This window comes from Ovis aries, chromosome 11, assembly GCF_016772045.2.
Source record: "Ovis aries strain OAR_USU_Benz2616 breed Rambouillet chromosome 11, ARS-UI_Ramb_v3.0, whole genome shotgun sequence".
Taxonomy (NCBI): domain Eukaryota; kingdom Metazoa; phylum Chordata; class Mammalia; order Artiodactyla; family Bovidae; genus Ovis; species Ovis aries.
This window is the reverse complement of record NC_056064.1, coordinates 23897588-23922137: the sequence shown is the minus strand read 5'-3', so window position 1 is coordinate 23922137 and position 24550 is coordinate 23897588. Positions and strand designations below refer to the sequence as shown.

Sequence of the window (24550 nt, the reverse complement as noted above, 5' to 3'; positions counted from 1 at the left end):
ATTAGTTGGCGTAGCTTGTCCTACTGAAGTCAATGTTGGCAAAAACTGTGGAGGTCTTTGGTAGCCAAAACTGTGGGAGCCCTATAGGTGACCATAGTAGCCTATCGGGGTCCTGGGTGCAAAGGCTGCAAGTATCCTCCTGTTCCGTTTTGCCCGTAGGGGGAAGCTGTAGCTGAGGGGATCCCTCTTGGCACCAGGTCTGGTGGGCTGACACTCAGTGTGGGAGAGAAGCCGGGGCCCTGGGGTAAGGTGCACTTGTTGTTATTGGATTGGAAGAATCGATATTGTAAAAGTGACTGTTCTACCCAAGGCAGTCTACAGATTCAATGCAATCCCTATCAAATTACCAATGGCACTTTTCACAGAACCAGAACAAAAAATTTTTCAATTGTTATCTCATAGGATTGTTGTAAGAGTTGGTTGAGATTCCGTGTATATAAAGCTCATGGTGTAGTGTCATGTACACAGTGTATTAAATGTTATTATTATGCTACTAACATCATCAGTGGTCTCCTAATAAGAACTTTATGTGTGTTACTTTATTTAATTTTCCCAGAAACCTTGAGAGAATATTACCCATTTTCCAAATAGGGAAACTGGGGCTCAATGGGGTTCAGGAGCTGTTCATAACTGGATGAGCAGGTCTATTCCTTTACAAAGTCCAGCAGGCACCTACAGAGAGTGTGCTGTCATAGGGGCTGTGGTGTAATTGAGAAGGACATGAGAATCCAGGGGTTGCATTACACAGCCTCTCCAACTTTCAATCTCTGTCATCTCTAACAGTAGACTCTCATTTTTGAAAGACTTGGCCCATAAAATTATGGCGGGGGGCAACCTCCTAGGGGGATCCTCAGCTTCTACCACCCTCAGGATCATTATAGGATCCCCAAGAGTGTGTGTCCCTTGTTAATAAGCCCCAGGTGGGAATGTATTTTCTTTCTGAAGATTTTTTACAAATTTGAAGTTGGAAAAGGAGGCTTTGGCTTCTTTCTTGGGTTTATTCCTCATTGAGGGGTTCAGGAGTTGGCTGGTCTATACCTCCAAGGTTCTGTTTGGACCAGACATCTGGGAAAGCAAAACTTCCAACCTGGGACCCCAGATTCAATCCTGGCTCTGCCTCTAGTTCCCTCATGACTTTGGGAAAGCCGATAGCTCCCTACGTCCCCGTCTGTTAAACAGAGTTATCAGGACAGCTGCCCTAACCAGCTCCATAAATTAATATGAGGGATGGCGATGAAGATGTTTGAAAAAATTCTAAGTCAACAGAGTCATGAGGCACCACTGATTTGCCACTGCAGTATTTATTAGGGCTTGTATTGTGTTCCTGTCCTTAGCTCTCCACATTGCCTCCTTCGCCTTCCTGGGCCAATTTTGAGGTCTCAAGGGGACAACACCATGGTGGAGAAGTCCCATGACAGAGATGGCCTCAGCCTCTCTTTGTCTCATTTCTGTATATATGGCCCCTTTCTTTCCCCCAGAGTAGCGGAGGACTGAGTTTGTACAGATTCTCATCCCCTTTTTACAGCCCTTCCCATGAAACCTCGCTGGGCTCTGTGCCACAGCAAAGTGACTTCTTACATGACCCTCTGCTCCCATGTAACAGAGAAGGGACTTCAGTGGTCACTAAGTCAAGCTTCCTGGTTTTACAGATGCAGCAACCAAGGTCTCAAAAGCAAAAATAAAGAGACTTTCACAGGATGACATATCAGGTGAGTGGAAAAGCTGGGACTATGATCCAAAGCTTGAGGTTTCACTTCCAGGCACCGTTACCAATTCTTCCTTCTTTTTAAGATAAAGCTTGTTTTCTGATTTTATTCAGTGTTCAAGTCCCTGCCCAGAACTCAATCCTTACTGGGCAATTTGACCAGATCCCTGAGACCAACCCTATAGCATGAAGGACCTACTGGAATTTCAGAGCAGGGAGTGGTCACAGCATAATGAGGGAAACCCAGGACTCATATGGATCCCCAAGAATGGTGATCTAGAAGGGTCACGTCATTAATGGATTACATCTGTGATTTCATCAGCCACTGAAGCCCTGGACAGCTAGTCTGGTGAACAACCAGAATTTAGGAGACTGAAAGTTTCGTTCCTCGTTAATTGAGGGCTGGACAGAAGCTACTAGAAGAGCATAGTATTCTGGCTCATGACTTACTTGCTTTTGAAAAGTCCCTCTTCTGATTGTAGAAAATGTGTGGGAAGTTCATACAAAGAGCTATCTGTAAATGCATGGATGCTACGACCCCTGCATGCCTATCGAGACAAATGGAGGAATCAACCCTGTCCCTACAGCAGTCATCCTGTGCCTTTCGCTAGACTCGAGTTCCTCCAAATCGTGTCTAGCACAATTCACACTTGTCCACAAATCCTTTCCTCACCACCTTAGCCCACAATGAGGCCCCTTTGGCCAGAAAACCTCTTTGTCAACCAGTGCGGCTATTCATTTATTTACAAAATGATGCACAATTACAATGAGTTTATGCATGTAGTTCCTAAGGTTGAGTCAGCAATGAATCTCATCCTTAAATTACTAAATGATTAAATCACTAAATGACTGTGCTGAAGGCACAGTGCTTAGTGCCACGTAGAATACAATTAAAGTGTAACGGGAATGTCGAAGATGTAAGTATCACTTTAAAATGGGCACAGATCAGGGCAGCGTTTCTGGAGGAAGACAGCATTTGAGCTGAGTCATGAAGATTTTGAACATATGACATTGGAAGAAAGACATTCAATACAGAGAAAATAGCATAAGCAAAGGTGGGAATCTAGGAACTCACAGAGTTTACAGTCTTAAGACATGGTTTAAAATAAAAAGGGAAATTAGGGGGCAGCTGCTGACCGTGGCCATGATTCATCCAAGGCACTGATTGGGAGTTGAGCTACTACAGCCTACAAGGCAAGACTGGGATTTACAAGGGCACAGCTATCATGAGTATGAGAGTAAGTCTTTGAGTCATAAGAATGGGTCAGAAATACATTGAGAGAGAGAGAAAAAAAGAAATACATTGAGAGAGAGTTGAATGAGAAGGACATGGCTTTATGATCCTTGAGGTGTCCTGATGGTATGTGTAAATCTTAAGAACAGGTTAAAAGTCAGCATATCCTAGTTAAGACCTTGCCTTCAGCCACTTGCTATATGTGACTCATGTTCTTTCTGTAAAACGCAGATTAAAATGGTATCTGTTTCATAGGGAGGTTGTGAGGAATAAATGAGCTAACCACACGCAAAGCACTTAAAACTATGCACTGTTGTAGCCCGGGGTAAGTCTCCTTGTAATCATTAGCACAGAATGCTTCCAAGGGAATTTTGTCAGTTCAATCCCTGGGTTGGGAAAATCCCCTGGAGAAGGAAATGGCAACCTACTCCAGTATTCTTACCTGGAAAATTCCATGAACTGAGGACCCTGGCAGGCTACAGTCCATGAGACCGCAAAGAGTCGGGCACGACTGAGTGATTGAGCACACACTTCACGCAGTTAAAGCATATAGTTCAATTCATATTCACAGAGTTGTGGGGGTCTTTTAACTTTTATTTTTAGTTGAAGGATAATCGCTTTAAATGTTGTGTTGGTTTCTGCCACACAACAAACAAAGCATAGTATATGGTATATGTATTCTACAAGCTGTGCTTTACATTTAATAATACTGCTTTGATATCTTTCAGATCTGCACAGATAGAGCTCTTTCCTACAGCTGCAGAATATTCCTTTGGAAAAATATTCCATAATCAACTTAGTAAGCCCTTTAATAATGAACAGATAGATTATTTCTAATTATTTGTTATTACGGACAATGCTGCAACAAATAAGCTCACACAGACATCATCTCTGTGTGACCATCATTTCTGTGACCATATATCTGTTGGGTAAATTTCCAGGCATGGAATTGTCAGGTAAAAAGAAAAATACATTTATAATTTGAAAGATGTTGCCAAATTGTCCTTTTTCCTTTTCACTTCTGTCTTACAAATATTATGCAAAATCCCCTTGTGGCCAACCCTAATCTAGAAGCATGCAGAGAATGGGCTTTGGGAAGAAGCGGGTCCATTTAGCCAGTTGGCAGAATTTTATTTTATTTTATTTTATTTTATTTTTTTTTAGTTTTTATTTTTTAAATTTTACAATCTTTAATTCTTACATGCATTCCCAAACATGAACCCCCCTCCCACCTCCCTCCCCATAACATCTTTCTGGGTCATCCCCATGCACCAGCCCCAAGCATGCTGCATCCTGCGTCAGACATAGACTGGCGATTCAATTCACACGATAGTATACATGTTAGAATGTCATTCTCCCAAATCATCCCACCCTCTCCCTCTCCCTCTGAGTCCAAAAGTCCGTTATACACATCTGTGTCTCTTTCCCTGTCTTGCATACAGGGTCGTCATTGCCATCTTCCTAAATTCCATATATATGTGTTAGTATACTGTATTGGTGTTTTTCTTTCTGGCTTACTTCACTCTGTATAATCGGCTCCAGTTTCATCCATCTCATCAGAACTGATTCAAATGAATTCTTTTTAACGGCTGAGTAATACTCCATTGTGTATATGTACCACAGCTTTCTTATCCATTCATCTGCTGATGGACATCTAGGTTGTTTCCATGTCCTGGCTATTATAAACAGTGCTGCGATGAACATTGGGGTACATGTGTCTCTTTCAATTCTGGTTTCCTCGGTGTGTATGCCCAGAAGTGGGATTGCTGGGTCATAAGGTAGTTCTATGTGCAATTTCTTAAGGAATCTCCACACTGTTCTCCATAGTGGCTGTACTAGTTTGCATTCCCACCAACAGTGTAGGAGGGTTCCCTTTTCTCCACACCCTCTCCAGCATTTATTGCTTGCAGATTTTTGGATCGCAGCCATTCTGACTGGTGTGAAGTGGTACCTCATTGTGGTTTTGATTTGCATTTCTCTAATAATGAGTGATGTTGAGCATCTTTTCATGTGTTTGTTAGCCATCCGTATGTCTTCTTTGGAGAAATGTCTATTTAGTTCTTTGGCCCATTTTTTGATTGGGTCGTTTATTTTTCTGGAGTTGAGCTGCATAAGTTGCTTGTATATTTTTGAGATTAGTTGTTTGTCAGTTGCTTCATTTGCTATTATTTTCTCCCATTCAGATGGCTGTCTTTTCACCTTGCTTATATTTTCCTTTGTTGTGCAGAAGCTTTTAATTTTAATTAGATCCCATTGGTTTATTTTTGCTTTTATTTCCAGCATTCTGGGAGGTGGATCATAGAGGATCCTGCTGTGATTTATGTCTGAGAGTGTTTTGCCTATGTTCTCCTCTAGGAGTTTTATAGTTTCTGATCTTACATTTAGATCTTTAATCCATTTTGAGTTTATTTTTGTGTGCGGTGTTAGAAAGTGATCTAGTTTCATTCTTTTACAAGTGGTTGACCAGTTTTCCCAGCACCACTTGTTAAAGAGATTGTCTTTACTCCATTGTATATTCTTGCCTCCTTTGTCAAAGATAAGGTGTCCATATGTGTGTGGATTTATCTCTGGGCTTTCTATTTTGTTCCATTGATCTATATGTCTGTCTTTGTGCCAGTACCATACTGTCTTGATGACTGTGGCTTTGTAGTAGAGCCTGAAGTCAGGCAAGTTGATTCCTCCAGTTCCATTCTTCTTTCTCAAGATTGCTTTTGGCTATTCGAGGTTTTTGTATTTCCATACAAATCTTGAAATGATTTGTTCTAGTTCTGTGAAAAATGTGGCTGGTAGCTTGATAGGGATTGCATTGAATTTGTAAATTGCTTTGGGTAGTATACTCATTTTCACTATATTGATTCTTCCAATCCATGAACATGGTATATTTCTCCATCTATTAGTGTCCTCTTTGATTTCTTTCATCAGTGTTTTATAGTTTTCTATATATAGGTCTTTAGTTTCTTTAGGTAGATATATTCCTAAGTATTTTATTCTTTTCGTTGCAATGGTGAATGGAATTGTTTCCTTAATTTCTTTTCTACTTTCTCATTATTCGTGTATAGGAATGCAAGGGATTTCTGTGTGTTGATTTTATATCCTGCAACTTTACTATATTCATTGATTAGCTCTAGTAATTTTCTGGTGGAGTCTTTAGGGTTTTCCATGTAGAGGATCATGTCATCTGCAAACAGTGAGAGTTTTACTTCTTCTTTTCCAATTTGGATTCCTTTTATTTCTTTTTCTGCTCTGATTGCTGTGGCCAAAACTTCCAGAACTATGTTGAATAGTAGCGGTGAAAGTGGACACCCTTGTCTTGTTCCTGACTTTAGGGAAATGCTTTCAATTTTTCACCATTGAGGATAATGTTTGCTGTGGGTTTGTCATAGATAGCTTTTATTATGTTGAGGTATGTTCCTTCTATTCCTGCTTTCTGGAGAGTTTTTATCATAAATGGATGTTGAATTTTGTCAAAGGCCTTCTCTGCATCTATTGAGATAATCATATGGTTTTTATTTTTCAATTTGTTAATGTGGTGAATTACATTGATTGATTTGCGGATATTGAAGAATCCTTGCATCCCTGGGATAAAGCCCACTTGGTCATGGTGTATGATCTTTTTAATGTGTTGTTGGATTCTGATTGCTAGAATTTTGTTGAGGATTTTTGCATCTATGTTCATCAGAGATATTGGCCTGTAGTTTTCTTTTTTGTGACATCTTTGTCAGGTTTTTGGTATTAGGGTGATGGTGGCCTCATAGAATGAGTTTGGAAGTTTACCTTCCTCTGCAATTTTCTGGAAGAGTTTGAGTAGGATAGGTGTTAGCTCTTCTCGAAATTTTTGGTAGAATTCAGCTGTGAAGCCATCTGGACCTGGGCTTTTGTTTGCTGGAAGATTTCTGATTACAGTATCAATTTCCGTGCTTGTGATGGGTCTGTTAAGATTTTCGATTTCTTCCTGGTTCAGTTTTGGAAGATTGTACTTTTCTAAGAATTTGTCCATTTCTTCCACGTTGTCCATTTTATTGGCATACAACTGCTGATAGTAGTCTCTTATGATCCTTTGTATTTCTGTGTTGTCTGTTGTGATCTCTCCATTTTCATTTCTAATTTTATTGATTTGATTTTTCTCTCTTTGCTTCTTGATGAGTCTGGCTAATGGTTTGTCAATTTTATTTATCCTTTCAAAGAACCAGCTTTTGGCTTTGTTGATTTTTGCTATGGTCTCTTTTGTTTCTTTTGCATTTATTTCTGCCCTAATTTTTAAGATTTCTTTCCTTCTACTCACTCTGGGGTTCTCCAACTCTTCCTTTTCTAGTTGCTTTAGTTGTAGAGTTAGGTCATTTATTTGACTTTTTCTTGTTTCTTGAGGTATGCCTGTATTGCTATGAACTTTCCTCTTAGCACTGCTTTTATAGTGTCCCACAGGTTTTGGGTTGTTGTGTTTTCATTTTCATTAGTTTCTATGCATATTTTGATTTCTTTTTGATTTCTTCTGTGATTTGTTGGTTATTCAGAAGTGTGTTGTTCAACCTCCATATGTTGGAATTTTTAATAGTTTTTCTCCTGTAATTGAGATCTAATCTTAATGCATTATGGTCAGAAAAGATGCTTGGAATGATTTCGATTTTTTGAATTTATCAAGTTTAGATTTATGGCCCAGGATGTGATCTATCCTGGAGAAGGTTCCATGAGCACTTGAAAAAAGGTGAAATTCGTTGTTTTGGGGTGAAATGTCCTATAGATATCAATTAGGTCTAACTGATCTAATGTATCATTTAAAGTTTGCGTTTCTTTGTTAATTTTCTGTTTAGTTGATCTGTCCATAGGTGTGAGTGGGGTATTAAAGTCTCCCACTATTATTGTGTTATTGTTGATTTCCCCTTTCATACTTGTTAGCATTTGTCTTACATATTGCGGTGCTCCTATATTGGGTGCATATATATTTATAATTGTTATATCTTCTTCTTGGATTGTTCCTTTGATCATTATGTAGTGGCCTTCTTTGTCTCTTTTCACAGACTTTGTTTTAAAGTCTATTTTATCGGATATGAGTATTGCCACTCCTGCTTTCTTTTGGTCTCTATTCGCGTGGTATATCTTTTTCCAGCCCTTCACTTTCAGTCTGTATGTGTCCCTTGTTTTGAGGTGGGTCTCTTGTAAGCAGCATATAGAGGGGTCTTGTTTTTGTATCCATTCGGCCAGTCTTTGTCTTTTGGTTGGGGCGTTCAACCCATTTACGTTTAAGGTAATTATTGATAAGTATGATCCCGTTGCCATTTACTTTATTGTTTTGGGTTCGGGTTGATACACCCTTTTTGTGTTTCCTGTCTAGAGGATATCCTTTAGAATTTGTTGGAGAGCTGGTTTGGTGGTGCTCAATTCTCTCAGCTTTTGCTTGTCTGTAAAGCTTTTGATTTCTCCTTCGTATTTGAATGAGATCCTTGCTGGGTACAGTAATCTGGGCTGTAGGTTATTGTCTTTCATCACTTTAAGTATGTCTGCCATTCCCTCCTGGCCTGAAGAGTTTCTATTGACAGATCAGCTGTTATCCTTATGGGAATCCCCTTGTGTGTTATTTGTTGTTTTTCCCTTGCTGCCTTTAATATTTGTTCTTTGTGTTTGATCTTTGTTAATTTGATTAATATGTGTCTTGGGGTGTTTCGCCTTGGGTTTATCCTATTTGGGACTCTCTGTGTGTCTTGGACTTGGGTGATTATTTCCTTCCCCATTTTAGGGAAGTTTTCAACTATTATCTCCTCAAGGATTTTCTCATGATCTTTCTTTCTGTCTTCTTCTTCTGGGACTCCTATAATTCGAATGTTGGAGCGTTTCATATTGTCCTGGAGGTCTCTGAGATTGTCCTCGTTTCTTTTAATTCGTTTTTCTTGTTTCCTCTCTGATTCATTTATTTCTACCATTCTATCTTCTATTTCACTAATCCTATCTTCTGCCTCTGTTATTCTGCTATTTGTTGCCTCCAGAGTGTTTCTGATCTCATTTATTGTGTTATTCATTATATTTTGACTCTTTTTATTTCTTCTAGGTCCTTGTTAAACCTTTCTTGCATCTTCTCAATCCTTGTCTCTAGGCTATTTATCTGTGTTTCCATTTTGATTTCAAGATTTTGGATCATTTTCACTATCAATATTCGGAATTCCTTCTCCGGTAGATTCCCTACTTCTTCCTCTTTTGTTTGATTTGGTGGGCAACTCTCCTGTTCCTTTACCTGCTGAGTATTCCTCTGTCTCTTCATCTTGGTTATATTGCTGCGTTTGGGGTGGCCTTTTTATATTCTGATAATTTGTGGAGTTCTCTTTATTATGGAGCTTCCTCACTTTGGGTGGGGTTCTATCAGTGGCTTGTCAAGGTTTCCTGGTTAGGGAGGCTTGTGTTGGAGTTTTGGTGGGTGGAGCTGGGTTTCTTCTCTCTGGAGTGCAGTGGAGTGACCCGTAATGGGTTATGAGACATCAAAGGTATTGGGATAATTTTGAGCTGCCTGTGTATTGAGGCTCAGGGGAGTGTTCCTGTGTTGCTGGAGAATTTGTGTGGTATGTCTTGTTTTGGAACTTGTTGGCCCTTGGGTGGAGCTTGGTTTCAGTGTAGGTATGAAGGCTTTTGATGAGCTCCTATTGCTTAATGTTCCCTGAATTCAAGAGTTCTCTAATGTTTTCAGGCTTTGGGTTTAAGCTTCCTGCTTCTGGTTTTCAGTTTTATTTTCACAGTAGCCTCTAGACTTCTCCATCTATACAGCACCGATGATAAAACATCTAGGTTAAAGATGAAAAGTTTCTCCACCTTGAGGGACACTCAGAGAGGTTCACTGAGTTACAAGGAGAAGAGAAGATGGAGGGGGTAGTTAGAGGTAACTGGAATGAGATGTGGTGAGATCAAGAGAGGAGAGAGCAAGCTAGCCAGTAGTCACTTCCTTATGTGCGCTCTATAGTCTGGACCGCTCAGAGGTATTTACAGAGTTATACGGGGAAGAGGAGACGGAGGAAGTAGACAGAGGTGACCAGGAGGATAAGAGAGAGGAATGAGTAGGAGAGAGACAAATCCTGCCAGTAACCAGTTCCTTAGGTGTTCTCTACCGTCTGGAACACACAGAGATTCACAGAGTTGGATAGAGAAGAGATGGGGGAGAAAAGAGACAGAGGCCACCTGGTGGAGAAAAAGGAGAGGCCAGAGGAGGAGAGAGTGGACAAGCCAGTAATCTCGCTCTCAGGTAAACTTGGGTAGTGAAGTTTGGGTTTTTAAATGTACAAAATTGACAACAAAGATTAAAAATCTGGAGTAGAGGTTGGATTTTCAAAGATACAATATTAAAGAGAAGCAGAAGGAAAAAGGAAGAAAGAAAAAAAAGAATTATTAAAAAACAAACAAACAAAAAAAAAAAAACAAAACAAAACACCAACAACCATCCAAAGAGTATATATGGTGTTTGCCTTAAAAAAAAAAAAAAAGTCTTTTTTTTTTTTAAATAGTAATACTAGGTTATAGAAATAAAAATTAGAGGAGAAATAGAAGATTTAACAATTAAAAAAAAGCTCGGAAAAAAGGAAAAAAAATGCAAAAGGCAAAAAAAAAAAAAAAGAATGATTTTAAAAATATTAAAAAATTAAAAATATATCTGGCTCTTCTCTGATGTTATGGGCCGTGTGGGCTCACTTCCAAGGTGGTTCCCTCTGTTTAACTTCTTCTGTTTGCTGGTTTTTAGGCTCACTAGTTCAGTCGCGCTGTGGGGAGGGGGGATGCTGCAAACAAATAGCACTGTCGTGTGTACACAGTATCTCTGCCCCGCTTGACCTGTCCTTCCTCGCGGTGCACAAACCACTCCGGCTCTACGATGCTCAGCCGGGAACCGTCTGGGGCCGGCCCTAGGCTGCGTGCACTTCCCTGGTCCAAGCCGCTCAGGTTCGGCCCTCAGGCAGCCCTCAGAGGCACAAATGCAGCTGGGACTGCGCTTTGTGCCCTTCCCAGGTCCGAGTAGCTCAGGAGTTTGGCGAGCGCAATTGCCGCGGCTTGTCACCTTTTCCACCGCTGCCGCTCAGCTCTCTGGTTGGACCGCTGGCGCACCCCGTGAGGCAGACTGTGACTGTCCAGCACCCCCAGAAGTCTTAGCAAAGGAGCCTGCTTGCAGTTAGGTAAGTAAAGTCTCTCCGGGTCTGCAATTGCCCCTTTCCAGTCCTTACGGCTCTGGCTGCCTGTCCCCGGCGGGGAATGGTCTGCAGCCGGCTTTTTCCGTTCAGTCGTTTGTTCTGTGCTGGGTCCTGGCGGTGTCTTATGTTCGAGCTTTTCGCGTGGTAGCTATCCCACAGTCTGGTTTGCTAGCCCAAGTTAGATCGTTCTGGTGGAGCGTGGGGCGTTCCTGCCCGATTCTTACAAAGCTCTGCAGCCCGCGCCTCCCGCGCGTCCCTGCCCTGCCCCCACTTCCCAATGGCGGATGCAGGCGTCTGTGCTGCTTTTCCGCTGGGGGAGTTACTGGTGGGCTTGTAATCTCTTGGTTTTAATTATTTATCTATTTTTCCTTCCTGTTATGTTGCCCTCTGTGTTTCCAAGGCTCGCCACCGACTCGGCAGGGAGAGTGTTTCCTGGTGTTTGGAAACCTCTCTTCTTAAAATTCCCTTCCCGGGACGGGCTTCCCTTCCCGGGACGGAGCTCCCTCCCCACCTCCTTTGTCTCCTTTTTCGTCTTTTATATTTTTTCCTACCTGATTTTGAAGACAATGGTCTGCTTTTCTGGTTGCCTGATGTCCTCTGCCAGCCTACAGAAGTTGTTTTGCGGAGTTTGCTCAGCGTTGAAATGTTCTTTTGAGGAATTTGTGAGGGAGAACGTGATCTTCCCGTCCTATTCCTCCGCCATCTTTCCCTCCCTCCAGAATTTTAAAATAATTAAAACATTACTTTTGACTATTAAAATGTTTTCTATATTTTGAGTTATCCTTGCACCACTACTATTAAATTCTCCATTTCCCCAATAACTTTGTGGTTTAATACTTCATTTAAAACTTTGATCCATTTAGAATTTATTTTTGCAAGATATATGAGGTATGTATATGACTTATAGTTTTCCAACATAGCTATATTATTGCCCTCGTAAGTACTTATTGAATAATACTTGTTCCCATTCCTTTAAGGTGCTGCTTGTATTATATACTAAATTCCTATATTAGTTTAGGTTTATTCCTCGACTTTTCAGTTTTTTTAAGCTTATAAAATGCTACTTTTTTAACCTAATAATCAACAAGTAAAACTGTCAAAGTATAACATGATCATTTGATATATGTTTACATGGTGAAAGGATTCCCATGTAGCTGAGAATGTTGTAGCAAATGTAGTGAGTTAACAAGTGTGGTGTGGACTGGATGGTGGGAAAGTCCTTACTTGGAAAGGGGGAACTTAGTAGAGGGCTCAGGACATAGAAGTCTATTTCTTCTTTTTGAATATATCGAGAGGAATTATTCCTTATCTTCTTGGATATTTCCTTGCAGGAACTAATGCAGCCAAAACCTGGGGCCAATGGAACAGCTGTTACTGAATTCATCCTGCTGGGGTTGGTGGAGACGCCAGGGCTGCGGCCAGCTGTCTTTGTACTCTTCCTTCTTGCCTACCTTGTCACTGTCGGGGGCAACCTCAGCATCCTGGCAGCCATCTTGGTGGAACCCAAACTCCACACCCCCATGTACTTCTTCCTGGGGAACCTATCAGTGCTGGACATTGGGTGCATCACCGTCACCGTTCCCTCGATGCTGGGTCGTCTCTTGTCCCACAAGCGCACAGTTCCCTATGCGGCCTGCCTCTCACAGCTTTTCTTCTTCCACCTCCTGGTTGGGGTGGACTGCTTCTTGTTGACAGCCATGGCTTATGACCGATTCCTGGCCATCTGCCGACCGCTCACTTACAGCACCCGCATGAGCCCGACAGTCCAGAGGATACTGGTGGCTGTGTCCTGGGCTTGTGCCTTCTCAAATGCACTGACCCACACTGTAGCCATATCCACACTCAATTTCTGTGGTTCCAGTGTGATCAACCACTTCTACTGTGACCTCCCGCAGCTCTTCCAGCTCTCCTGCTCTAGCACCCAGCTTAACGAGCTGCTGCTCTTTGGCGTGGGTTTCATAATGGCAGGTACCCCCCTGGCTCTTGTTGTCACCTCCTACATTCATGTGGCAGCTGCGGTTTTACGAATTCGCTCAGTGGAGGGCAGGAAGAAAGCCTTCTCCACGTGTGGCTCCCATCTCACGGTGGTTGCCATATTCTATGGTTCAGGTATCTTTAACTACATGCGACTAGGTTCAGCCAAGCTTTCAGATAAGGATAAAGCTGTTGGAATTTTTAACACTGTAGCCAACCCCATGCTGAATCCAATCATCTACAGCCTCAGGAACCCTGATGTTCAGGGTGCCCTCTGGCGGGTGATCAAGGGGAGGTGGTCACTGGCGTGATGAGGTCTTGTGTCAGTTTCTCCCTTTCTCTTTTTGGACTAAAGGAAAAATTCTCTGGGGGCAGTAATTGGGACAAATGGTCTGGAACCTTCTCTATCTCCCTGAGCTTTTTTTTTTTTTTTTTGTAGGGGATAATATGCATAGGAGCCCTACCCAATATAGGCAATGGACAGGTAGATTCTGCCAGGTCAGTCTCCTTGACAAATTACAACTTAAGTCACTGTACGCTCCTTTTCTGGGTGGAAGTGAAACCCAGGAAGCCTTCAATGCCTTCAGGTGCATGTCTCATAGGGAATGACTCTTCCGTTGCTTATACCAAGAATATCCCAGTAACTTCCCAGGTGGTCTTATGACTTCTTCAAGTTCAGGAATGGTTACCCTTTTACAAAACATAGGCCTAGAGATCAGGATGACTCTATTTCTCCCATCAGGCTTCTACAAGCCAAAAAAAGCAGCTCATTCCTCGCCCATCACACAAGATATCAATACCACAGGATACGGAGGGAACAGATGGGAAACTGTATGGTCATGTATTCTTGAGTAACTCGGGAAAGCATGACACCTCTGTGAAGATTTTTACAACTTAAATTTTTGTTTTAATTTCAAAACTTTAACAAATATGATCACTCTCAAAATACAAGAATGAAATTTCCTCATATATCCACATGTTTCAAATCTTTTGAAAAGATTATACCCTAAATATTATTTAAATATTAAAAAAAACAGAATAATCAACATGAAATTCTCCTCTGAATTCTCCCTCTCAGTCCCCAAAGCTCCTAGCTAAGACAATCTGTTTCTGTAAATACAAGTCACATGGTGATATGTGCTACTAGCCTTTAGTCCTGTCATTATCTAGCTATATTTTCCTTCTAGAGCCCCTTTTATTTTCTGACCACACCACGTGGCATGGGGGATCTTAATTCCCTGACCAGGGATGGAACCCACACCCCCTGCATTTGAAGTTTGGAGTCTTAACCACTGGACCACCAGAGAAGTCTGCTAGGGTCTCTTTTAGATTAATTGCCCATTCCTGGCATTTCTACTGTGCCACTGGTGTTTTCTGACTAATTTCCCTAAAACTTCCCCTTGACTTGCACCTGCAGGATTGGTTTCTCATGATACTTTCTAGGGATGAAGGGACTGAAAGGACAGGAGGGAAGGAAGCAAAACAAGATTGGATGGAGGCAGAGGGCTTGTGGGAAATGAAGATGAAAAATGAGGAACAGGGAGAAACATAATTGCAAGCAAAAGGATTTGAGAAGCAAAGATAGAGGTATCACGTGTATGCTCAGTCGTGTCTGTCTCTCTGTGACCCCATGGACTGTAGCCCAACAGGCTCCTCTCATCCGCAGTGTTCCTAACTTTGATTGGGTCCTTTACTTTCCCTGGGCCTGAACTTGACAGAGGCCCAAGATAATGGTCATATTCTTTCACCTCTAATGTTCTCTGATTTGGAATGAACAGAAAGACTGTCTCACTGTTAACCTTGAAGAAACACAACAAATTCCACCATCACTTCTTCTACCTATAGCAAATAACAGAGCTAGTGGCAAAACAGAGCTAGTTGTTTACTCCCCGGAATTCCTGTGCCTCTGGCCTTGTCCCATCTGAACACTCATCTTAAGTCACATCAAGGGATAATTCTGAGGGATAATTTTGTGTGACGTCATCCCCAATGCATCAGCTGGTTCAGCATCATAAAGGATGACCACGGACACAGGTTCCCAGCACTCAGGAACATAAGGTTTCTTTAACAATTGGGAGATTTCCTTTCCTTTGGAATTTGTCATGTCTTTTTTATTCCAACCTGGGAATCTCTTTGCTACTTAAAAATGTATCACAGTGGGTTGGCCAAAAAGTTTGTTTGCTTCCATATGCTGTTAAGGAAAAACTCAAATGAACATTTTGACCAACCCAATATATCGTGTTGTAAAGGTTTAAACAATACAGGATGTCATTATCTCTCTTTGACATCATGCCCACAACAACCCTATTCTTGAAAAGGAACAGGGCTTCCCTGGTGTCTCAGAAGTAAAGAATTCACCTGCCACTGCAGGAGACACAGGTTTGATCCCTGGTCCGGGCTCCTCTGTCCATGGGATTTCCTAGGCCAGAATACTGGAGTGGGTTGCTATTTGCTTTTCCAGGGGATGTCATCGACCCAAGGATTGAACTCACATCTCCTGCACTGGCAGGCGGATTCTTTACCACTATGCCACCAGGGAAGCCTGATGTTACAGATATATAATAGCAGAAAAGAAGAAGAGTTTCCCTCACTCATATTCCTCCCTTAGAAACAATAATTTGGATAAAAAGTGCCTTTGTGGGAGCTTTGAGATCTAGGTAAGAGATTATGAGATCCCAGTGGAGTCAAGTCCAAAGAGGGCTATTTTGAGAAGACGAGACTGTGCCCAGCTGGCAGACTTGCAGACAGGAGTCCTGGATACAGGCCTGGAAACAGCCCTGTGGATTCAGCTACAGCCCCCTCTTGGCCTTGATTCTGTCACCAACAACATCTGTCAAGAAACCTAGCATTAGTCAGGGCCACTTGTGCCCTAGATAATGAGGGCATCAACCTCAGCCCTGGCTGTGGATGCTGAACTGGCCTATGGTCCATTCCCAGGCCCTCTTAGCTGCCAGTTCTGCTCACCCAGGGACAAGGCAGGTGATGCCCATCCATGCCTCTAAGACACACTGTCCAATCTTGGTCCAGCTGCAGATGCTGACACAGTCTTGTAACTTGGCCGAGCACCTTGTAGGCGTAGGTCAAGAACACACCTGCTTGTCCAGGGACCCATCAGAAAACACAGTCTTCTGTGCCCTCAGAGGCAGGCCCACTGACTTCTGTCTGACTGCAGATCTTGAAGTGACTCCATAACCCAGCTTCTACTCCTTGAAACCACAGCCTGGAAATACTTCCGCTAACCCAGGGACCTGGAGGAAGACACCTTCCCAGATGTAGTCCAGCCAAACTTGGTCTGATGGATCTTTTTTTTAAAAATAATAATAATATTTATTTTTGCTAGTTATTTATTTATTTGGCTTCCCCAGATCTTAGTGGCATTCAGGATCTTTAGTCGTGGCATGCAGACACTTAAATGAAGCATGTGAGATCATTCCCTGACCAGGGACCAAACCCAGCCCCCCTGCACTGGGTGCGTGGAGCCTTACCTACTGGACCATCAGGGAAATACCCATCTGCCAGACATTGAAGAGGCCCTATAACCAACACCTTGGCAGTCTATTACAATCAGCCTCAGGCACCCTTGCCTGGATGTTAAGTCCTGAATCATGACAAGTGATCCCATGTCAATGAACTCTCCCTGTTCAGCCTTATGCTCTACCCCACTCCTTGGGCCCTCACGATCCACTCCCACACTGCTCTTCTATAAACTGGAGGAAATTCCAGTTCCTACCAGGATATATTGGCCAGTATATTCATTCCCTGTTGCTGCTGTAACAAAGTGCCACAAATCTAGTGACTTAAAATAACAGAAATGTATCTTCTCAGGGTCCTGGAGACCAAAAGTCAAAAATGAGTCCTACAGGGTTAACTTCACGATGTCAGCAGGAAGAGTTCTCTTGGGAGGCTCCAGGGGAAATCTATTCCATGTCTTCTCCAGTTTCAGGTGGCTTCCGGCATTCCTTGGCTTGTGGCCACATCACTCCAGTCTCCATGCCTATCATCACATTGTCTTTTTCTTTTTTTGGCCACGGTCTGTGGCATGTGGGCTCTTAGTTCCCTGACCAGGATTCAAACCTGCACCCCCTGCAATGGAATCTCAGCATCTTAACCACTGGACTGCCAGGGAAGTCCCCACATTGCCTTTTTCATTTCTGTAGTCAAATATCTCTCCACCTCTCTCTTAAAAGGACTCTTATGATTGCACATCACATAGGGCCCACTTGGATAATCCATGATAATCTCCCCAGATGAAGACCCTTAACAATCACATTTACAAAGTCCCTTTTACATGATTTAAAGTCGATTTCAGCGATTAGTACCTGCATATCTTTGGGGCCCTACCACAGCCAGGTATGGGAATTATTGTTAATGAATAAGTTATTTCTTTTTGGACATGAATGGTATTTCCTTTCTCAGAGTATGCTGAGACCTAACCAGGAGTCCTTCAAGCTCAACATATGTCTTTTTTTTTTTTTTAAGTGAGTCAAACTTTAAAACATAAATTTATTTATTTATTTTTGACTGTGCTGGGTCTTCATTACTGTGCACAGGCTTTTTCTAGTTGCAGTGAATGGGAGCTGCTCTCTTACTGCAGAGCGGGCTTCTCCTTGCTCTGGCTTATCTTATGGAGCAGCGGCTCTAGGGTGTGAAGTCTTCAGTAGCTGCAATGCATGGGCTCAGTAGTTGTGGCTTCCGGGCTCTAGAGCACAGGTGCAGTAGTTGCAGCACACAGGCTCAGTTGCTCCTCGCCATGTGGGATCTTCCCCAACCAGGGACTGAACCCATGTCCCCTGCACTGGCGAGCAGATTCTTTACCTCTGAACTACCAGGGAAGTCCCTCAACATACCTCTTTTACCAGCACTTCCAGAATCATTACAGGATCCCCAAGACACAGTCCCAGAGGCCCCACTAATGAGGCTCTGAGGGAGGAAGCTCCACATTCTTGAGGACTCATTAGGAAACTGGATTTGAAGAAAGCTTCTCCCTCTTCCTCTCTGCTGGGGCTTCCTCCACATCCCCAGGTCCACAGCAAGTCTGGAAATTAGCTGCTCTCTGCTCATAGGCCCTGCTTGGGGCTGACATCTGAGAAAGAAAACTGTTCCCTCAGGAAACCCATATCTAGTCTCAATTACACCTCTAACTTCCTGGGTGACTTGGAGAATATGGACAAGTCCTGCAGACCTCAGCAACCCCACCATTAGTGGACTATGTATCACTTGACCTAATGACCTGCCATAAAGCCAAGGCTAGAGATAACTTTTTTTTTTCCTCAAGGAAAGTCTAAATACGAGAAGGTATGAGGCATTGTTGCTATATTTATGAAAAGCTTGAGTTGTTTATGAAACAACTTGTCTCTCTCCCCCATTTGTCTCTGCTTTCCTGGGAGGGCTAATTTCTGAGGCCGCTGGGAGATACCATTGAGAAGACAGTCCTATAATTTCTTTCATTTTCTTGTACAAAGCCCCTTCCTGGATTTCTGGGTGGATAGGTCTGCAGAGCTGGTGTCTATGCCTGTGCCAGGGTGAGAACTCACTCTGTAAGAGTCCTCACTTTGTAAGAGCAGGTTTTTCCTCTGCTCATACAAAACAGAAAGGAGCTTCTGCTGCCATCAGCTCAAACTGATTTTATACTTGGTGCAACTGATGTCCCTGAAGCAGGGAGCCTTTTTAGAAGATTTGGAACTGTAACCCAAAGATCTTGGCTCCTTTTCTGGGCCCTTTTGTCCATGTCTCCTTCTTTTGGATGAAGCCTGCTCTCTGCAATGCTTGTGCTGTGCTTAGTCACTCGTCCTGCTCTTTGTGACCCCATAGACTATAGCCTGCCAGGCTCCTCTGTCCATGGGGAGTCTCCAGGCAAGAATACTGGAGTGGGTTGCCGTTCCCCCCTCCAAGGGGTCTTCCCAACCCAGGGATTAAACCCAGGTCTCTCGCATTGCAGGCAGATTCTTTACTATCTGAGCCACCAGGGAAGCCCAAGCATACTGGAATAAGTAGGCTATCCCTTCTCTACGGGATCTTCCCAATCCAGGAATCCAATTGGGATCTCTTGCATTGCAGGCAGATTCTTTCCCAGCTGAGCTACTATGGAAGCCCCTGCTTAACACCTACCCCTCTTAGGAGTTTATTAAGGGATTCACTGAGTCCAGTCTGCTGCCCAGGACCCACTTCATCAGGTAGTTAGAAACTTGACTCCAGTCAGAGGCCTTGCTGAACTGTTTCATCACTGGAATCTCGGAGGAGTTGGGTGGAATTCCAGAGTAGGAGTTAGTCATGGCTTAGTAGGGAGAAACCGGGGCTCATTATGAAGCCCTGAGAGCGGTAATCCTCAGTGATGGGCATGATAACCATCAGGCACTCTAGATGTCTCTGGAAGATCTGAGTTCGTCCCAGAATCTCACTGATTTCAAACAACCTGCATCTCCAGCCAACTGAGGGTTGTCAGCAGCTGTTTTGTTGCTCTTCTATCCCTGGCCATAACTTGCTTGTCTGTAAGGTATACCTCTCCTAAGGGCCTTATTATTATGAGTGGTTTACATGACAAGGAACATGTCATCATAGATTTCTATCTGTTTGTCCCATCAAAACCAAAGAAATCAGTAGTCCTTGCAACAACCTTGCACATGCACCTGCCCCTGTTACTTCCTTAAACTATACTAATCCATAAAATTCTTACCTGGAGAACCCCATGGAGAAGGAGCCTGGAGGGCTGCAGTCTATGGGGTTGCAAAGAATCGGATACAATTGAGCAACTAAGCATGCACACACATAAAATTCTATCCCAGAGTCCAATATAACCAGAGACTCTTCCATGACAACTCTAGCTCATACTGATATTTTCTTTCTCTGAAATCCTATGAACATTTGACTGATCCATTCTTTTATTTAAAAATATTAAGCATATACTATAAGGGAAGTATTGTGCTAAGTACTGTTACTGCAAAACTGAGTCAAACATGTATTAATATTTTTGTCCTCAATTAGCTTACAGAGAAGTAGGGGAGATATACTTTATAGGAAAATAACTTAGCTAGAAGGGAAACTGTAATAAGTTCAATAAAATAATGTGTAGTGGAAGTTTAGAAGAGACAGAGCTCCTTTTGAGATGGAGAAGTTTCCAGGGAGGATTCATTCAGAAGTGAGCATTGGAGTCAACTCTTGAAATACCTGGGCATGCGGAGTTGGAAGGAAGTCATCACCAGTACAGAAAACAGCATGAGAAAGGAGGTTAGAAAACCACAGGGTTACAATCAATGTTTGGGTCAAAATGGACTCCAAAGCAAAAACAGAGAGCAGGTCATTGCTCCTTAATATAATATATGAAAAGAACTACTTTCCATCCAGGGATTTGCCTATCTGTATTTATCAATTATCAATTTCATCAATGATGATCAGGCCTGAAGATGATCCTCATATCTCACCAATCATGTGATCTCAGAATTTTAAGGATATCTTCAGTTCAGTTCAGTCGCTCAAGTCATGTCCGACTGTTTGCGACCCCATGAATTGCAGCGTGCCAGGCCTCCCTGTCCATCACCAGCTCCCAGAGTTCACTCAGATTCACATCCATCGAGTCAGTGATGCCATCCAGCACCTTAGAGATCACCATATCCAATTTTCACCCAAGCTCAGGCTCTCATCACCCTGTCCCTTCTGTTCTGACTTCCCAGCCTCTGATCCAGTGCATTCTATGCAGGGAAACAATGTTACTCTTAGTGAAGCCCTGGCTCTGCTTATTCCATGGGCAATAGAGAGTCGTGGATTTTTTTTAAATCAAGAATTTATTGTAAGATCTGAAAGACTTAGCTCAGTCTGGTTCTTTATTATGCACGTGCATAATAGGTACAGTATTCTTACTTGGGAAATCCCATGGACAGAGGAGCCTGGCGGGGTACAATTCAAGAGGTCACAAAGAGTTGGCCACTACAGAGCCTGCACACATGCCGTTAGAGCTACTGGTCAGTCTACCATGCCTGAAACAAGGGTAAGTGGAAGATGCAACTTGCTGTGCAGAAAACTAACTGCATCTAGTAGCAACCAATCCGCAGGTCATGCTTAAAATTTTGATTCCAGAAGCAAGTAGATGATACTATGAAAAGAAATTAGTTTAAAATAAGCCATTATTCAAAGTCTCATGTAAGGGAATAATTAGCAACAATACTAGCAAATAATACTAGCAATTTATTGACATAAAGATTTTTTATTTTATTCTTCAGACTATGTCCCCCACCTTGGAGAAAGGGCTGGAGTTCCTCATAGCCACAGTCACGGGTATCTTCCTTCTGACTCTTGCCATACCTTAGCTTGATCATCATTACTTCTAGGAGTCTTGGAACCTAGGTTGTGTTTTCAAATGCTTGCTAGATATTTCTCTCCAAATACCATTAATTTTTCTATTTTGAAATCTGTTTGTTGGTTTGGGCTGATCCCTCAGAGTAAATTGGGGGATTTACATTTTAGTCTCACTGTATTCAAAGAGGAAGTTTGCTTTTATCTGAATTTATTTTCCCAAGTATTCTAACATTTTTCAACTGGGAGAAGATGGGAGGGACAAAGTTCTGGTGGTTTGGGGCATCTAAGCCATGAGTAGGGTAAAAACATGGAGGGATGAAGGTAGTCAGTGAGTGAGGTGTAAGTGACCCTGGGGAGTGGGAAAACCATTACTCGGACAGCTAGGAACTCACCATGGGGCTCTGAACATATGTGGTTTAAAATATTTATGTTGAAAAAGTACATTAAGTAGATTGAAACTTCCACTCTTGTGACATTTCCTTACAGAGACTCATGCAGCCAGAAGCTAGAACCAACAGGACAGCTGTAACTGAATTTATTTTACTGGGCTTAGTGGAAACAGAAAACCTACAGCCTATGGTCTTCGTACTCTTCCTCCTTGCCTACTTGGTCACTGTCGGGGGCAACCTCAGCATCCTGGCAGCCATCTTGGTGGAACCCAAACTCCACACCCCCATGTACTTCTTCCTGGGGAATCTATCAGTGCTGGACATTGGGTGCATCACCGTTACTGTTCCTGCCATGTTGAGTCGTCCCCTGTCCCACAAGCGCACAGTTCCCTATGCAGCCTGCCTCTCCCAGCTCTTCTTCTTCCACCTTCTGGCTGGGATGGACTGCTTCCTGTTGACAGCCATGGCCTATGATCGATTCTTGGCCATCTGCCAACCTCTCACCTACAGCACTCGCATGAGCCAGACGGTTCAGAGGATACTAGTGGTTGTGTCCTGGGCTTGTGCCATCACCAATGCACTGATTCACACTATTGCCCTAAGCACCCTTAACTTCTGTGGTCCCAACGAGGTCAACCACTTCTACTGTGACCTCCCGCAGCTCTTCCAGCTCTCCTGCTCCAGCACCCAGCTCAACGAGCTGCTGCTCTTTGGCATGAGTTTCATAATGGCAGGAACACCTGTGGTTCTCATCATCATCTCCTACATCCATGTGGCTGCTGCAGTTCTACAAATCCGCTCAGCGGAGGGCAGGAAGAAAGCCTTCTCCACGTGTGGCTCCCACCTCACTGTGGTCTGCCTCTTCTATGGGACTGGTATGTTCAACTACATGCGCCTGGGTTCAGAGGAGGCTTCAGACAAGGATAAGGGAGTTGGAGTTTTCAACACAATTATCAATCCCATGCTGAACCCACTTATCTACAGTCTTAGAAACTCTGATGTTCAGGGTGTCCTTTGGCGGGTACTTGTAGGGAGGCAATCACTGACATGAGGGGTAATAGGGTCCCTCCTTTTCTGCCTTTTCTGAGTTGAAGGAAATTTCCCACGAGGGCAGTAACCTGGAAAAATAGTTTCTCTACTCTGTCATTCCCAAAACTGTCCATGGCTACGCCTGGAGCGTGTCTTCTTTGTAATCTCTTCTTGGAGTTGAGAAACTGGAAGGATAGGCTGAGATAAAGATAGGAAGAAAAGGTATAAGAGTGAGAAGTAGGAAAGACTTGGGAGTGGAGGACTGAAGATGAAAATGAGGATATGTGGAGGGATGGGACAGGGTGGTGAGCAAAAGAAATAAGCAGGAAAAATGGAAATTAGGAAAAGGACATGAGAGGATGGGAGATGAGAAAGGATGAGAGAATTAAGGGTATCAAACTAGATGCCTAAGGAATGCTGATGAGGTCAAGGATGGGTGTAGAGAAAATGAAGAATGAATAGGAGGGGAGATAAGAATAAAATTCATCTATAGAATCACTTCCTATTAGCATATGGCCATGGAATAACTAGCACCTTTGATGTTACTGTTGGGCCCCACCCCTCCAACCAGGAAAAGAAAAGTTTAAGTTTTGATGAAGGTGTAATGATAGAAAGCAGTTTAGGTATTCCTCTTCTGCTTCCTCTGGCTAGGAGATGATCCTAGAAAGACAGAGGGCAGGACTGACAGATGGAGAAGAGCGTGGGAAGATGTGTGTGCTGAGGCTTCATCCTCCATAACCACACTGGGCCGTCAAAATCAACAGCCTCCTTGCCTCTGGGTGCAGCACCTGGTGACAGTCTAAAGAACACAGATGAAATCGGTCTCTTTCCTGATACTCTTGGGTCTCCAGACACTTTGGGGTTAAAGAGAATGAGCTTCTCTCAACGGGAAAAATTCTTGAGAATGACAACCATGAGTGTGGGCTGTAACCACCGCTCTATGACCTTAGAAAGTGCTTCTCTATGGCTGGACTTGTTCCATAAAGAACTGGGACGCGATCATCTCTCCAGGGTTCTTCACATTAAATGACCTTTGATATAATTTTCTAGGTGAACTTTTTTGTGAGGATGAACCCAGAAAACATTTTGAGAACTTTACACCACCACTTCCACCACTCTATCTACCCCATGACACTTAGCACTAATTTGTACATCCACTAAGTTATGACAGTGTCTGTTTACCACGTCCCTTTCATAAAGAGTTGTTATAAATAAATAAATACCTTTAATTTTTACAAACTGAAGGTTGAGAAATGGCAGTATTTTTATTTGGATTTTCAATTCCAGTTAAAACTGAAGTTGAATATCTTTTCACATATTAACTGGCCAGTTGTATTTCTTCTTTAAGAAGTGGATTTTGACAGCTTTTCTCCCTTTTCCGGAGAAGGCAATGGCGACCCACTCCAGTACTCTTGCCTGGAAAATCCCATGGATGGAGGAGCCTGGTGGGCTGCAGTCCATGGGGTCACTGAGAGTCGGACATGACTGAGAGACTTCACTTTCGCTTTTCACTTTCATGCATTGGAGAAGGAAATGGCAACCCACTCCAGTATTCTTGCCCGGAGAATCCCAGGGACGGGTGAGCCTGGTGGGCTGCCATCTATGGGGTCGCACAGAGTCAGACATGACTGAAGCGACTTAGCAGCAGCAGCAGCAGCCCTCTTTTGGAGGGCTGGATTGTTTATTAGGAAATCGTAACTGGCCAACCTTCACAAACGATGAAACTCAGCTTTGAATCAGCTCAGGTCCAGATTGAACAAAAGTGATCTAATCTTAG

The 24550-nt window shown here is 43.0% G+C and overlaps 2 protein-coding genes across 2 annotated transcripts; both read left to right on the top strand.

Annotated features, from left to right (window-relative positions):
* The first annotated feature begins 4083 nt into the window (after positions 1–4083).
* LOC101108065 (olfactory receptor 3A1) lies at positions 4084–17587 on the top strand. Its single transcript, XM_060394805.1, has 2 exons — positions 4084–11077; positions 12424–17587. The coding sequence occupies exon 2, from the start codon at positions 12430–12432 to the stop codon at positions 13375–13377; it is 948 nt and encodes a 315-aa protein (XP_060250788.1). The 5' UTR covers positions 4084–11077; positions 12424–12429; the 3' UTR covers positions 13378–17587.
* Positions 17562–24014, top strand: LOC101120480 (olfactory receptor 3A2). The gene has a single exon (XM_060394806.1). The coding sequence runs from the start codon at positions 21848–21850 to the stop codon at positions 22793–22795; it is 948 nt and encodes a 315-aa protein (XP_060250789.1). The 5' UTR covers positions 17562–21847; the 3' UTR covers positions 22796–24014.
* The last annotated feature ends 536 nt before the right edge of the window (positions 24015–24550 follow it).

What these genes read in the sequence shown, in the direction of transcription:
- LOC101120480 (XM_060394806.1), top strand. Translation starts at nt 21,848, where the DNA reads ATGCAGCCAGAAGCTAGAACCAACAGGACAGCTGTAACTGAATTTATT.
- LOC101108065 (XM_060394805.1), top strand. Translation starts at nt 12,430, where the DNA reads ATGCAGCCAAAACCTGGGGCCAATGGAACAGCTGTTACTGAATTCATC.